Source organism: Epinephelus fuscoguttatus, linkage group LG20, assembly GCF_011397635.1.
Source record: "Epinephelus fuscoguttatus linkage group LG20, E.fuscoguttatus.final_Chr_v1".
In the NCBI taxonomy this organism is placed as follows: Eukaryota; Metazoa; Chordata; class Actinopteri; order Perciformes; family Serranidae; genus Epinephelus; species Epinephelus fuscoguttatus.
The window spans coordinates 7,936,282-7,951,087 of record NC_064771.1 but is presented as its reverse complement, the minus strand read 5'-3'; the positions used below and the strand labels follow the sequence as shown (position 1 = coordinate 7,951,087).

General features: G+C 42.8%; 1 protein-coding gene across 11 annotated transcripts in view; it reads right to left on the bottom strand.

The window, feature by feature from the left end:
* LOC125880435 (protein shisa-6) overlaps positions 1-14,566 on the bottom strand; it is an 84,525-nt gene extending 69,959 nt beyond the window's left edge. For all 11 annotated transcript variants that reach the window (XM_049562911.1, XM_049562912.1, XM_049562915.1 and 8 more), the window contains exons 1-3: positions 14,462-14,566; positions 13,160-14,087; positions 9,790-9,950 (exon numbers count right to left, since the gene is read on the bottom strand). In XM_049562911.1, the coding sequence (XP_049418868.1) occupies positions 9,790-9,950; positions 13,160-13,689 (691 nt within the window). In that variant the 5' untranslated portion in view covers positions 13,690-14,087; positions 14,462-14,566. The remainder of the gene's footprint in view (positions 1-9,789; positions 9,951-13,159; positions 14,088-14,461) is intronic.
* Between the last annotated feature and the right edge of the window lie 240 nt (positions 14,567-14,806).

The window sequence follows — 14,806 nt, the reverse complement described above, 5'->3', positions numbered from 1 at the left end:
AAAATTGTGATTCCTAAAGTGGGGGAGCCTTGCAAAGCACCACAAAATAACCAGATCTAAGGAGTCACAAGCATAAAAGCAACATTACCAGTAGACAAAATTATACAGATTTTTCAAACATTGTTCTACCTAACTATTGGACTTTTTGCTCGCTTTACTTTTTTTAGCCACAACAGCTAGTGTTAGCATCAAATTTGAGGTCTGATTAGCATCTGGATTTTCAGGTTAGAGAAACGGCTTTAATTCAGCTAAAACAGGGAAAAACAATCACTGTCTGGCTGACCCACAGAGGTATGCAACAAATGACAATGTCATGTGCAGTACTACTCAGACTGTAAATAATGTTGTATAATGTCCTCTGTAGCTAGTGATGCTGAGCAATAGCAATGTCATTAATTATATGTCAGCCAACAGAAATCATGTGCAAACAAAGATGCTATAAAATCGCATTATGACAAATGTCTTTTATTTATTTATTTTTTATTTGACCTTTGTTTAACCAGAAAAATATCCTCTTCAAGAACACAGTGGGTTACAGGCAAGATGGAAAACACAAAAATACACCAAAAAAAAAAAAAAAACCCAACAACATAGCATCAGCAAAAAATCAGAAATGTGATTATGAATCATTACATTAACATTTCTGATTCAATCATGTAAAAATGTACTCCTAAAAATGATATAAATTACACCATAACACCCCAAGAACCCTTTCCGGCCATAGAAATTACTAATCAGAAGAAATAATGTAATGAGATTAATATGTGAAGGTTCTAGCCTTTTGGAGCCTTAGCCAGAGAGACTAACCCCCAGTTACACATACAGACTCAAACACTGGAGACACAACAGGATGCCACCAACCAAAACTCAACACTCCTGTGACAGCTTGGAGCCAACTGGTTGGACCCTCAGAAATAAAGGCACACTAAATTTTCCACTTCAACTCAGCAACAAAAAACTTTAAACAACATGAAGGGAAAGCTGAGTGTCATGGTCAACAACTGTCCTCCTCTCCATGAATGATCTTTTTTGCGGTATCGAGACATGGATAATAAAAAAGATGCTGTAAGCACATCGCCCAGAAACATATTGGTGAAGATCCTTAGTCATCCAGGTCCTGGTAATCTTAAGCTTAACTGGCCTTGCTTGAGTTGCCTACAATGTAGCACTTAAGATCGGTCAGAAAATAAGTTATTCTGTTGTGTGTCAGTGACAATAGGAGAAAATAACTGCCCAATCAGAGCTGAGTTTGTCTTAAACATACTCAGTTCTAGTCACAGCCTAAAACTTCAGGCTTGAGAAAGAGAGAGCGAGCCCACCACATCCACAATGCAACTCAGCTGCCAACAGTTCAGCCTGAGATGGGCAGCGGACTACAGAAATCTCACGTCTTTCTAACTCCACACCTCCTGATTTCCTTACTTATCAAACTTTTAGTCTTCAGGCCCAACTGACACTGACCTGACATCATTTGAGGACACTGATCAGACTTCACACATCTCCGTCTAAAGACACTAAAGGCTTTTTTCCACATGCAGCAGAACTTCCCAACACCTGGAAATGCACCTTGATGTGTAAAATTGGTTGATTTCCCAGTCCATCCTCATTCCCAGGTTTCAACACACATGGCACCCTTTTTCACGTCTGGATGAGACTGTCCAGCCTTTAACTAACCCTGATGTAAACTCATCCTCATTAATGATGTAATACATAAAGCCAGATAGTCCAAGCAGAGGGAAGGGAGGTGGTGTACAGTGTTGGGTAAGGGTTACTTTAAAAGTAATCAAAGTACATTACTGCATTACTTTTAAAAAAAAAAAGTAACCAGTTACTTTACTGCGTTACTCCCTGAGTAAAGTAACTCAATTACTTTAAAAGTACTTCTCGTTACTCCCTGAGAAAAGTAACTCAAGCACTTTTAAAGTACTAAGTAAGTGAGTATTCTATATTTCCTATTGGGCAATGGACCACAGGGCGCTAAGCCTACATTTTTTTGTCTCCAAAATTAAAGTTATGGACCACTTGCCCTTCACTGAGATCCAATTCTCCCATCACAGCCGTCACTTTGACCAGTAGAAACACAGAACGACAGCTTGACAGTTTACATATGGCGCTTCAAATGTAGCTCCTGCCATCTGCTGACGCTTTTAGGTGACTACAACAACATGTCGGCACATGAACAGTCACACAGTGATTCAAATAATAGTCAAAGTAATAAAAACAGGACAAGAATAACCCGATGACATCACACACGCCGTGAAAGACGACCGGGGATAATTGGTGAGTACCAGCGTGTAGCGTGTACCAGGCATAATGCAAGTCCTGAGTCTGAAATATGTCTGCCAGCGAGTCCTATTTAGACTCCACCGTAGACAACGGCAGCATTTCTCCGACCACGTAGCGAGCCACAAGCTCCGTGGCTTCTGTCAGACCGATAGGTTTAACATTATCTCCGTTATTAGAACCAAAGGACAGCCGTTGCTGTTTCGGAGCTGAAGGACCAGTGTTCTAAAAGTAACGGAAGTAACTGATGTCTTGTTTGAAAATGTACTTAAGTATTTGATTACTCAAACAGCAAACTAACGTGTTAAGTTACTCGTTACTGCAAAAAGTAATCAAAGTACTCTACCCAACTCTGGAAACCAACCAGGTTAAATTTGAGTTGTTTTAAGGTATGTCATCACCATGTTTCTCTTTCTAACCTAACATTACTTGCCTGAACCTAAAAACACCCAACTATGTTTCTCTTCCTAAACATAATCTATGTGACTTTACAATAAGTATGTAACTTTGCTCATAGCTCATTTTTTGGGGCACTAATTTGAGAGATGTCATATGAACTGTTGTATGAGGGTACCTTTAACAAACACAGGACTTTCACCCAGCAGATTGCTGTACATTTTTGCAACACAACACGCAAACATTGTTTTTTTAAACTACATTAGTTAAAAACATGTCACATACATACATCATGTGACAAAGTCATTAACTTACTAATGTAAGTACATTGTGCGACAATCTTTTTTTTATTTTTTTATTTTTTTACACTGCATGTAACCACATGCTGTCCCTAGAGGGCTAGCTATAGCGTCATAGTTTGAAGCATAGGAACACTGACAAAGCTGCCATATTTGACAAGTTGGGAGAGAAAACATGTTGGCTTTCCATTCATTTTCTGTAACCTCTTATCCTCTGAAGGGTCACAGGGGGGCTGGAGCCAATCCCAGCTGACACTGGGCAAGAGGTGGCGTACACCCTGGACAGGGTGCCAGACCGTGTTGGATTACCCCTTTAAATTATTGTTTTACACAAAGCAAAGCATCAAATCTGAACAGCTTATTTTCAAAATGGCTGCTGAGTTTTTTGTGGCAATTGACCAATCAATTTTTCAACTGATTGTTTCAGCTATAATCACAGGAATTCACCTTTATAAGGTCACAAGCAAAGGCTCTGGATCACTAAGCTCACAGAAAGTTCAGCAGGGCCTCTGTTAGAGATAAGAAAAAAGTGTGTGGGCTTTTCCCTCATGTTCTCAGTGGCACCAGTTGTGTCTTTTTCATGGTGTCAAATGGAGAACTTCCCTGCGGTGTCTTCTCCTCAAGCACAGATAAGAGGGAAAATGGCGGAAAAGTGAACCATACGAGCAAACACAGTGCAATGATGCTCAGGAAAAAAAAAGGCAATATGTTTCAACCACCCACATACCAATGCACTTTGAACTCAATCACACCTCTCCCTGCGCTGCTGTCATGGCTGCAGATAGACTATCTGCTGGGGTTATTTTCCCATTCAATCACACCAGCAAGTCTGTGTGTGACAAACGCTCACACGCTATTGTTGTCTTCCTTTGTCACCTTTGTCATTGGTAGGCCACTCCACGACCCACTGCGACAACCCTCGAATCGGAGAGACCCTTCAAAAGCAATCCCCTCCTTTCCTCCTGCTCCCATTCCCAGCTCATTAAGGTGAGGTAGCATGAAGAGCCTGCAGGGGGAAGGCTACGCATTATGAATTTATCGTCCTTGATACAAAGAAAATCGTGACTTTCACCTCAACGAAGAGCCATGGAAATGAACGGGTGCCGCTGAGGATTCATATGGTAATACTTTTTTAATCAGACTTCTTCACTGGACACCTACACCTCTGAATTACCTCAGAGAATGGGGAAAAATGTGAATAATACGATAATTATATCATGAACCGGTCTGGATGTGGTACTGTACGGCTGGCATCAGGGAGGTTATCCGACTCCAAGGTCGATTAAGCTTTAACACAGCCAGGCAGGGGTAATTTACATGGTATACTGATTTTATAGCATTATCAGATGCTGATCTGCTGGAGTGGACTCAGAGCTGTGTACATCATCTCAATAAAGTCGCTCAGCTGGAGCTCAGCATTGCATATCTCCATATCTTTATCATCCTCAGTCCGAGATGCACACTGGAGCTCTTTAAATGCCATTTTGGCTAATACATGCCCCCTTTTCTTTTAACCCTGCCCCTGAACTCTCATGAAACTAATGGCGCAGTGCAGTAAGTCCTGATCCACACCAGCCCGTAATTAACCAGTGCTGCTGCTGGAAAGAGATGCTGATGGATCCCTGCCTCCACACCTGAAACCTCCTCACATGCACGCATGTACACTCAGGGGGCCAGAGGTCCAGCTGTATAATAAGGGGCAATAATGAGATCTAGGGCAGGAGACAATTAGGCGGGGTCTCTCAGATGCTGAGGTTTAACACAGGTGCACTCAGGAGGAAGCTTCTATTAAACATGTTGATGCAGTCAGCATCGAAATGTTGTTTTTAACATGTGGGGGATGATTATGTGGCCAATGGGGAGCCGGCGAGGTCACAGTGGAGATGTTATACCTGCACGCTTTAACGATTAATTGGAGGGAGGTTGCAGGCAGAAGAGGGAGGTGTTTTGTGTGTGTGTGTGGTAGTGGGGCAGGAGGGCTCACTGAATATCATTATAAACGTGCCTTTTGGCAAATAATTAGAGTAATTAAATCACTGTTTTGTTATTTAGGCAAACCTTCTTTTGCTCTCAGAGAGCGCACACAACACGCACACACACAAGCAAATACGTGCTTTAAAAATATCTGAAGGTCATGTCAAAGCTGCTAAATAGCTGGAAATGTTATTCTATCATCACGACCTCTAATTGTCCACAGCAGCTGACCTTTAAGCATGGGAGGCTGCTCATCTCAAACTAAATGAACCGACTGCTCAAATCCCTCCACTGCTGTATAGGAGCTCAGACACTTATAGATGCTGGCTGAAGGCTTTTCAACCTCTGCACGAGCATACACTCCAACATTGTCTTTGGTCTGATTCTTCTGGTGCGGCAAAGGCAGCCCCATAACTCATAATCCAATTTGCCTATTCTTTTGCAGAACTGCTATAACGGAGTAATTGTTTTTTCTTTGGTTTCTGTTGAGTAAACTGAGACAGAGGAAACAGCTTCTCTCTGCACTACCTGAAAACTGTATTTCATCATTCTGCGCATTAAGAAAACGTCAGAGAGGAAACCGAGCAACACTTTTCAAAAAAATAGAGGCAAATCTTTGCCTGTGGTGAGCACTAAATAAATCAACTTCATCTGAAGAGAGCTGTGGGCCAAACTGCATTACTCAGAGAAGCGGTTATTGTTTACTTTAACCAAAGGCGAACTCCTGTAAAGGTATCTACTTCTCCCTTTCAAGGTCTGCTCCTTGTTGTGGCCGTGGGGCGCTCTGTGTTTACACCCCCGACCTAAAAGAGGATCTGAGCCCACAACAATGCAGAGTGGATGCGAATAAAAATAGCAGCACTTGCGCTGGTATCATATTATGCTGTCTGTACTGTTTTTGCTTTAGGGCTCTGGGTTTTTTTTTCTTTTTTGAAAAGGAATATATCGTTCTAAAAATGCAGGGAAGTTTTGCAGTGCACCAAGGGTACCATGTCACTACACAAGGCCTGCAAAAAAAAAAGAAAGAAAGAAATCAGCATGTATTTTTAGAATTGAGCCTAAACAAAGCTCTGAGGATGAAAGAAATGACTTTGGTGAGGAAGTGATTATTGCTGAGAGCAACTGGGCATCATTGCATGTTGAGGATCAAAGGAGAAATGGATGTTATTCCCACTCTTGACACAAGTTGATAGGATCCTCTTGGGCCCTTTAGTGACTTGCTTTATGAGGTCTCTCCACCTCATTTAAAAGTGTCTCAAAAAGCCCCTGGATGTGGAGTGTAGCAATGACTCCAGCCGAGGACCCTCTCCTTAAGAGGCCTGCCTCTCCGCTCTGTGCCAAATGCCCATTTAGGCGCACATGAATATGCATTTTCTATGAGTGGGCTCCCTCTCCGCAGCACCTTGGAGCCTGTTACGGCATCGAGCGGAGCTCCCAATTTATATGCACACATTAACCACGCTTTCGCCCGGGCTGTCACTGCCTTTCATGTCCAACCCCATCAGGACTGCTGTGGTCCCTGATGAAGGGGGGCTTGGCTGTGGTAGACTGAGCTGAGCCGGCCCGAGTTGTGTTCTCTTTGCAGCGATTGTGTGCAAGCAGGCAAAATAGTCGCAGCCAAGCACAGAGGCAGATAGACAGATAAAGTGATGCCTGACCTTTGCTGAGTAGAAATGCATGCAAGGTCATACTGAAGGCAGCCTGCCACGTGCATCTGCGTATCAGCCATGTCCCCTGCATGGCCAGCTAGTGACCATTAGGAATAGACTGATGCAGCAAATGAGCGAGGGAGACACTCAGTGAATGAACAGCAGACTGTGGTCGCGACCAGCACTGAGCTGCAAGAAAATGTTCCCAGCTAGCGTTTGATAGGCGGCAATGTGGCAGAAAGAGGCCAACTTTACATGACACACACGTTTGTGTTTGCCCAAATAAAACTGAAAGGGTGTACCATCTATTATTTAGAGAACAAGACGCAAAAATATTTTTGTTGTCCTGTAGCTTCAATCATCCGTAACAGCAACATGAACTGTATCAGGCGCTGTGATGTTTGGATTTCAGAACTTCAGAAAGGTTGCTGCAGTTCTGTCATATCCAGCATAGGTCAATAAAAATCCTGTTTTACATCCTATAACGCCCTGTTCACACTGTACTTCATACAACAAAAGACTTTTATAAATATCTAAATATTTACATGTGTGATTAATAAAATGAGGAGCTGAGGTGGGTATAATGTTCCATTTTGTGGTGGGAACATCCCCCAGGAACCACATGTGGCACACCGCCATGAGAGCAGTGAGATAAATGTAATTATTTCAAATTATTAAAATCAAGATAACGTACTGAAAAAATACAAACATGTGCATGTACCTCTATAGAGGCATAATCACTGGTTTGGGTGTGACTAATGGTTCGTGTTGTAGTCAAGACCACCTGAACCAAGACCAAGTCATGGCCAAGACCAAAGTGTATCTAGATTGAGATAAGGCCAAGACTTTGAAAGGTTGAGACCAAGTAAAGACCAAGGTCAGACCATACGAGTCCCACAGTGCATGACACACTTTGATAAAATGTGAGCGATGCAAGCAATAGGTACTCCTTAAAGTGGTCTGAAAGATCCACATTCTCATTCTCACAGAAAAGAAACGAAGATTTGTCTTCCTTCACCTCTTTTATGACAGTATATATGTCTCTATGTATTGGTGTACGGTGAAAAATGTCTTGATAAAATAATCAAAATGATGTGAAGTTAATTTTATGTGTGAATTTCCCTTAGTTTTTTTATGAACAAAGAAATACAAACACTAAGGAACTGAAATCAACTAAAACCATCTTTATTCAACGCTCTTTTTTGCACAGGTGCAGTTCTGGTCCTGGCCAGTCTTGAAAAAAAAATTCCAGAGTCCTCTTTCTCTGGGGCCGAGACGAAACGGAGAAAAACTTTGTTCCAGTCTGCGGTGAGACCAAGAAGTGGACTTGAGACCAAGACGGATCTGGTGTAGCTCCAACACTTATGTTAAGACATATATTCAATATATATGCATAAATGGGTGGGGTAGCACGCGGCAGCGGGCTGCAAGCCAGAATAGAACCCGGGCCGCTGCAGCAAAGATGGAGCTTCTGTTCATGGGGTGCCTGCTCTCACCACTCAGCCACCGATGCTGCACTTATTACATTTTTAACAGTGTAACCACTTGTCTTTAACCTATTACATTTCAATGTAGCCTTCCCAACATCATGTATTATATTGTAAAATAATTACCCTGGTTAACTGCCTTGCTATCTACTACCACTAATAGTGTCTGAAGGACTGTAAGAACCGGCTGTGTTTCTTAAACCAAAAAAGATCCATTTTTGCTATTTCTAATAGTGTGAACAGCGTTTTGCTGTTTTGTAGAGTGGAAGTAAGTAAGGAGGAGGAGCAAGTAACACACACGCGTACAGTACCGTATCAGTGCACTATAGAGTGCAGAGAATGTGATGCAATCTCTGTTTCATGACAAAAGCAAAACTGAAGTTCTTCTGTGTTCATAAACTATATTTGGAAAAATACAGCAGTTTTACAGAAACAAAGGACTGCTGTGTTACCGTCTTCTGAAAAACATTTATCTCCAAAATGCCCACGTTTCATGACTTAAGAAAAACAGCCCTGTTTTCAGTTTATAAGAGTCCTTTGGTTTTACTTGAACATTTAAGATGGGCAGCTTTAGAGAAATATGTTTTTCACTGGACAGTGACATTTCACCCAATAATACTTGGAGGAGGTAGAGCGGTCATCCAATCAAAAGGTCGATGGCTTGATCCCTGCCCCTGCAGTCTAAAATGTTAAAGCGTCCTTGGTCCAAGATACTGAACCCAAAACAGCTGTGTAGCTGTGCCATCAGTGTGTGAGTCCACAGGAATGTTTAAGTCTGTAGTAGGTGGCACCTTGCGCGGTCGCCTTGGCCACCAGTGTATGACTGTGTGTGTGAATGGATGAATGGTGCTTGTCTTGTAAAGCGCTTTGAGTGGCCACCAAGACCAGAGAAACACGTCATAAATGTAGTTTGGTGTATCATACCCATATGTGTTAATACATCTTTTATAAATGTAACTACACACATACCATCATTCAGGTGCTTTAACGGCTGCAAGATCCTCACCAATAGAATATTTCTTCACTCATCCTGCGCTCGTCTTTTGTTTTCTTTCCATCTCACTGACTCCTTTGTGTTTCTAATATCTCATTATTTTCCATCTGTGTCCCTCTCCCCGAGTGTCTTTGCCTCTTCCCATCTGATAACACCTGCTTTATCGAGGAACCTGCCGCCACCGCCTGCCTTCCCCTGCACTCTTGTTTTTCCAGTTTTTCGGCCATATTACCGATTTATGCTCCCCGCCTGCTCTCTGAATCGTCGGGTTAAATCACGCCGTGTGTGCGCCGCGTCTGATTCACCCACCGAGTGACTGAGAGGCCATCACTTCCAGCCTGTCAGAGACTGCGGGGCCACGCTACCTTGCCAGCCTGTAATTATCTCCACTAGCAGGCCCCTCTTTTTCCCTGTCGCTCTCTCCCTCGCACTCTCTCGCTCAAATCGGATGATTACTGGATGTTAACATTGGAGATTACACTGCTGAAAGGGTGAGCGCAGTGGGTGCTCTCTGGAGGGGAATGCAGAATTTTGCACAGAAATAATCGATGTATCGCAAAAGCTTCACACAGACACACTGAGAGGGATGTGGGCAAAGGGTTGCACCGCTCAAATCTGCCTTCAAGCTATGTTTGACCAATGACACATAAACTAGTGGATGCTTGTGAGGCTTTGAGCATCGAGTGGAGAGAGAGGAGAGCTCTTACCATGGTTGGATTTGGAGGTGTGAACAGGGGTGTAGTGGTTCTTGGATGAGGTTCTGACTGGTGTGTTGTCTTTGGGTGAGCCGTTCATCGCTGCGAAATTCTCGCAGTCATATTGCGATATGGGGATGGGCCCCTGCTGCCTCAGGATGTCTGCAAGGGCCCTGGAAGCAGAGAGAAAAAAAACAGGAACAAATGTTAATACTGCAGCATGTTTCTCGTTTTGTACAGTTTTTTTTTTTGCTCTTAGTGCAGCTGAACTCAGTTAAAAATGAAGTGATGGCATGTCTGTTTTTTACGCACCGAATGGCTGCTAATTGTTAAGACAGTGTTGTGCTATTATGGGTAATTCAGGGCTGCTCTGTTTCTGTGATTTTTTATTTATTTATTTTTTTTACGTCTGGGAACATGACGAATGTTCATTTGCAAGAGAAACAACACTGGATGTGTGTGAGTATCTTGTCTAATTGGGTTGAATTTGAATGTTTTTCAGACCGCACCAGGTGCATATGGAAGGATGGAGCCCTCAAGGGGGGAGAGTGGAAGAGAGGGAGAAGCAATCACGATGAAAGAAAGTTCAAAAAGTGTTTGTTTGCTTTTTCTGGCGTTGCTTTTGAAAAAAGGAAATCAAATTACTTTTGCAGCACTGCAGCGGCTCAAAGCTTTTGCACGACAAATGTATCACCGACGTAACCTTTGCTTTTAAATGAATATTTTAGCCTCGCCCCCCCACCCCTCCTTCCTGCTCCTTATTGAATGTGCAGTGGTGCATGCATGTCACACGACCTTGATACAGCCCCCTAACGTTAACACTATCCATTATTCACAGTCTTAAGATTGCTCAAGTGTTGAATAATGCATCCAATAAAAAAAGCTATTCAATCTTGAGGAAATAATGTGTGTCAGCGTTTGTTCACTGATGTAGGTACAGTCTACAACATGTGGTCCACTCTTGTGTGGTAACTCTCATATGGTGGAGCCCCGGGAGGAAGCAGGAGCCAGCTGAGGAGGTGAGATGCAATCATTAGCCATGGTATCCCATCTCTGCTAAACATTCTTGTCAAATCCCCACCTGAACATACCAGACAGCCATGTGCTGATGTGCAAAGGGTGGGGGTGGGGACGGGGGTGGAGGAATGGGGTCGTGAAGTATGATGTTTGACAGCTGGCTGCCTTGACTTAGTTGCCTCATGAGCAAAATATCTGGGCTACAGTTTGATTCAAAGATTCAAGACTCTATTTTTATCCCAGCTTAATGGGAAAAAAGAAAGAATGCATCTAGGGTGAGGGAATATATATCAATATTCATGATACTATCATGATATAATAGATATCGTCTTGTATTTTGGATATCATAATATTGTAAGAGTTGTCTTTTACTTGTTTTAAGGCTGCACTACAGTAAAGCGCTATAATTTTCTAAACTTAGCAGCAGTGTAGTCAAAAATATCATTTTATCAATATATATATATAGATTAGACCTGCAATGATTAATCAATTAATCGATTGAGTGTCAACTATTTAATCAATCGCCAACTAATTTAATAAGTGATTCATTGGTTTGAGTAATTTTTAGGAAAATAAGTCAAAATTCTCTGATTCCAGCTTCTCAGATATGAATATTTTCTGGTTTCTTTACCCATCTATGACAGTGAACCGAATATCTTTGGGTTTGTGGACAAAACAAAACATTTGAGAACGTCATCTTGGGCGTTGGGGAACACTGATCACCATTTTTCACCATTTTCTGACAGTTTATAGACCAAACAGTAATCAATTAATCGAGAAAATAATCAACTGATTAATTAACTATGACAATAATTGTTAGTTTTTGCCCTAATATAGATTTTGTATATTTGAAACGGTTTCAATACTCATTATCGGCAGTATCGATACACTGGTACCAGATGCGCTTTCTCGCTCTCTGTTTTTGTTAATGTTTCCTACAATAATTTTACTGTTTCTGCTCCTAACCAAGAAAAGTCGTCATTGTCATGTGATATCCTTGTTGTATTTATCTGTCAAATAAAAATTTTGCCCGTAATGTCAGTGTTTCAAAATAGTGTCAGGTACGGATACTTGTCAAGGTACAGTATTAAAGTTAGAAATTCAGGTAATAACACTATGTACGAGACTGTTCTAGCTGATATTATTCACCCTTACCAGCGTAGTCATTATAGTCACATTACTGATAAATACCTCTAGAAATATCACTGTGTAAGTATTTTGGGAAAGCACCAACAGTCAACCCTACAATATCGTCTCAATATCGATACCAAGGTCGCAAACATTGTGATTTAGATTTTCTCCATATCGCCCAGCCCTAATTGTATCTGCTATATAAACTAACAACCACCCAATATAAATGTTGGCCATCAGTGCTTCTCCCTCCCACACAGAGCAGATGCACACACACACTCTTTCCTCATGAGCACCACAATCACTGTAACAGTTCTCTTTCAACTCCTCCGTAATTATTTTTATCTTTTATGCCAAAACACTTCTTTGGGATTTAACATCTGCTGCAAATCTAATAGAATCTGATCTGAAAAGTGTTCCTCTCTTTGCCTTTAGATAACAATCTGTTAATTAATTTCAAACACATTGTCAGCCTGGTTTCTAGTTCATTATTTTGGATACAGGGAAATAAACACTGTGACCTACAGACTCTGGCATAGGCGCAGATTTCGGGGGGAGATGCAGGGGACATGGTCCCCCTCACTCATTATTTAGAGCATGTGCATTTGTCCCCCCCATTAAACACATCAGTAGCTTACGAAAGTGGTGTAGTGGAGGGTATACACAGGTATGCAGGGTATACACACCTTTTTTTCTAGCCATTTACAGTACAGCCACCTATATATCAGCCAAAAATACATAGGAATATATAGGAGAGTATACCAACTTCCTTCATGGTAATCTACCCACCTACCTAGTAGTACACCCACCTCATCAACTACCACTACACCACTGGCTGAGCACTTTTATTCTGACAACCTTAAAGACATGTACACCATAAGCTTTTGCAGAAAAGATACAACGTGGTGCAAAAAAATTCATCAGAATGAGGAACCCCCCCTTCCCCTCTCCATATGTGTCCCCCCAATGTTGAAACAAAACCTACACCACTGGTAGACTTGTCTCTGACATGAGTCTTGACCTTTGACACCTGTCTGCAGAGAGGTCTACATGTATGACAGTCTGTCCAGCCATGGTCTATATATATGTATATCAGGCAAACAATGAGCTTTGGCATGGGACTTTGTTTCTTTTTCTATCTTATTAAGAGAACATTTTAAAGAAATTATTTGAGTGGAGTGCACATTTGTGTAGTCATTCTTATATGTGATTATAAACTCTTCTACCCACTCACCTGTGTATATTCATTTCCTGAGGCGGCTCTGTAGCTTTGTCGTACGCAACTTTCACCGACACTCCCAACACTATGATGAAGGCTATGATCCCACAGGTGATATAGACCGCCGTGTTCGTCTGATCCATGCTCGGATCGTACGTTTCACCGGTCGGGATGGGCGACGGGGCGGCCGTCTGCACCCACACCGGTGTTTGGTAGTTCTTGCAGGCTTTCTGATCCAGCCGGTCTTTCTTGTACTCGCAGCAGAAGCGCAGGTAACACGTCCCGCAGCAGTACCGGTGGTTCGTGTTGTTGCACTCGAACATTTTGTCATACTGCCCGCTCACGTCGTAGTAGCCCAGGCATGTGTCGTGATCTTTAGCGGGCGGCGGCGGCGGCGGGGTCTTCGGCGGGACGACCGTGGGGACCGTGGTGGGTCTTGGTTTTCTTGGCCCCCCCTGCTTGGGTTTTTTACCGCCTGTAGCGGCGCTCAGCACGCACAGCGGGTCCAGGTATATCAGCAGCAACAAAAGGTGCCTTATCCCCATGGTAGTGTGAACAAGTCAAGTCTTGTGTTTTGGCAAAGACACTTCAACTGTGGGTAATAAACATGCAAGGGTTTAGTCTTGTGTAAGTTTCGCCGCCGAGTCTTCCCCTGCTCGCTCAGTCTCCTGTGCCGCCGTCATGCTGAATACAACTCTGTGCAGACTGTTGTCAAGGGCATTTCTCGGCTGTTAGTATGCAATGGACAAACTAAAGCCCATTGCGACCCTTCGGGGAGCCGTGACAGGGAAGCACCATATCCTGAGCGGGAGGGGAGCTGATGGGTGCCCGGGCTCTGTGCGCTCTCCCTCGGCTGAGCGGCGCGTGAGAGCCGCTGAGTGAGTCGCTGTCCAAGGTGCTGATTCTTGGAGACCCAGTCAGTTCTGCTCGAGTCAAAGTTAGGCTGGAGAAACAAATAAGCCAAATGGGCTCATTAGCTATTATCTTCACGTCACAGTCACGTCATTAATTAATTAGCAGGCTTTTACACGTCCGAATAACTTGACAGATTTTAGTCATGAAAAAATGATCCTGATTAGAGTCATTCTTGCCGTTTACACGACGCATCTAACTTGGTAACATGACACCCACACAGAAATAATGAATTCCAAATGGATGTGGTATGTTCTCTATATGTTAAGAATTACACCCTACCATCGCTGCACTCAGCTCAGTGTGGATCCTCTTAATTATTTCAAATAAAATTCAAATATAACTTTAACATATTTTATTTTTCTTGATATATTCACAGGGAGGGAGTGTGAAAAGCCAGCCTACCTCTGTTAGGATACCCGCTGGGGAGTTGCTCTCTGTCTGGGTCTCCGAAAGTGAGGAGAATATCAGAGCTGTGAACCCCTCTCTCTCTCTCTCTTTCTCCCTCCCTCCTCTCTCTACTTCTTCTCTCCTCCTTCTCGGCTTTCTCCCTCCCTCCGTCTCTTACATCATTTCAGTGCTGGCGTCAGAACTCAGTCAAGTATCGGTAAATTGCAACACCCCCCCAACCCCACTCCCCTCCTCTTCTGCCTCCTCCAAGCAAGAAAGCAAGCCTGGTTATTGGCATTAACACTTCTAAATTAAACGGCTGCACAGACTTGTGTCCGCACAACATGCTTGCTAGGCTGT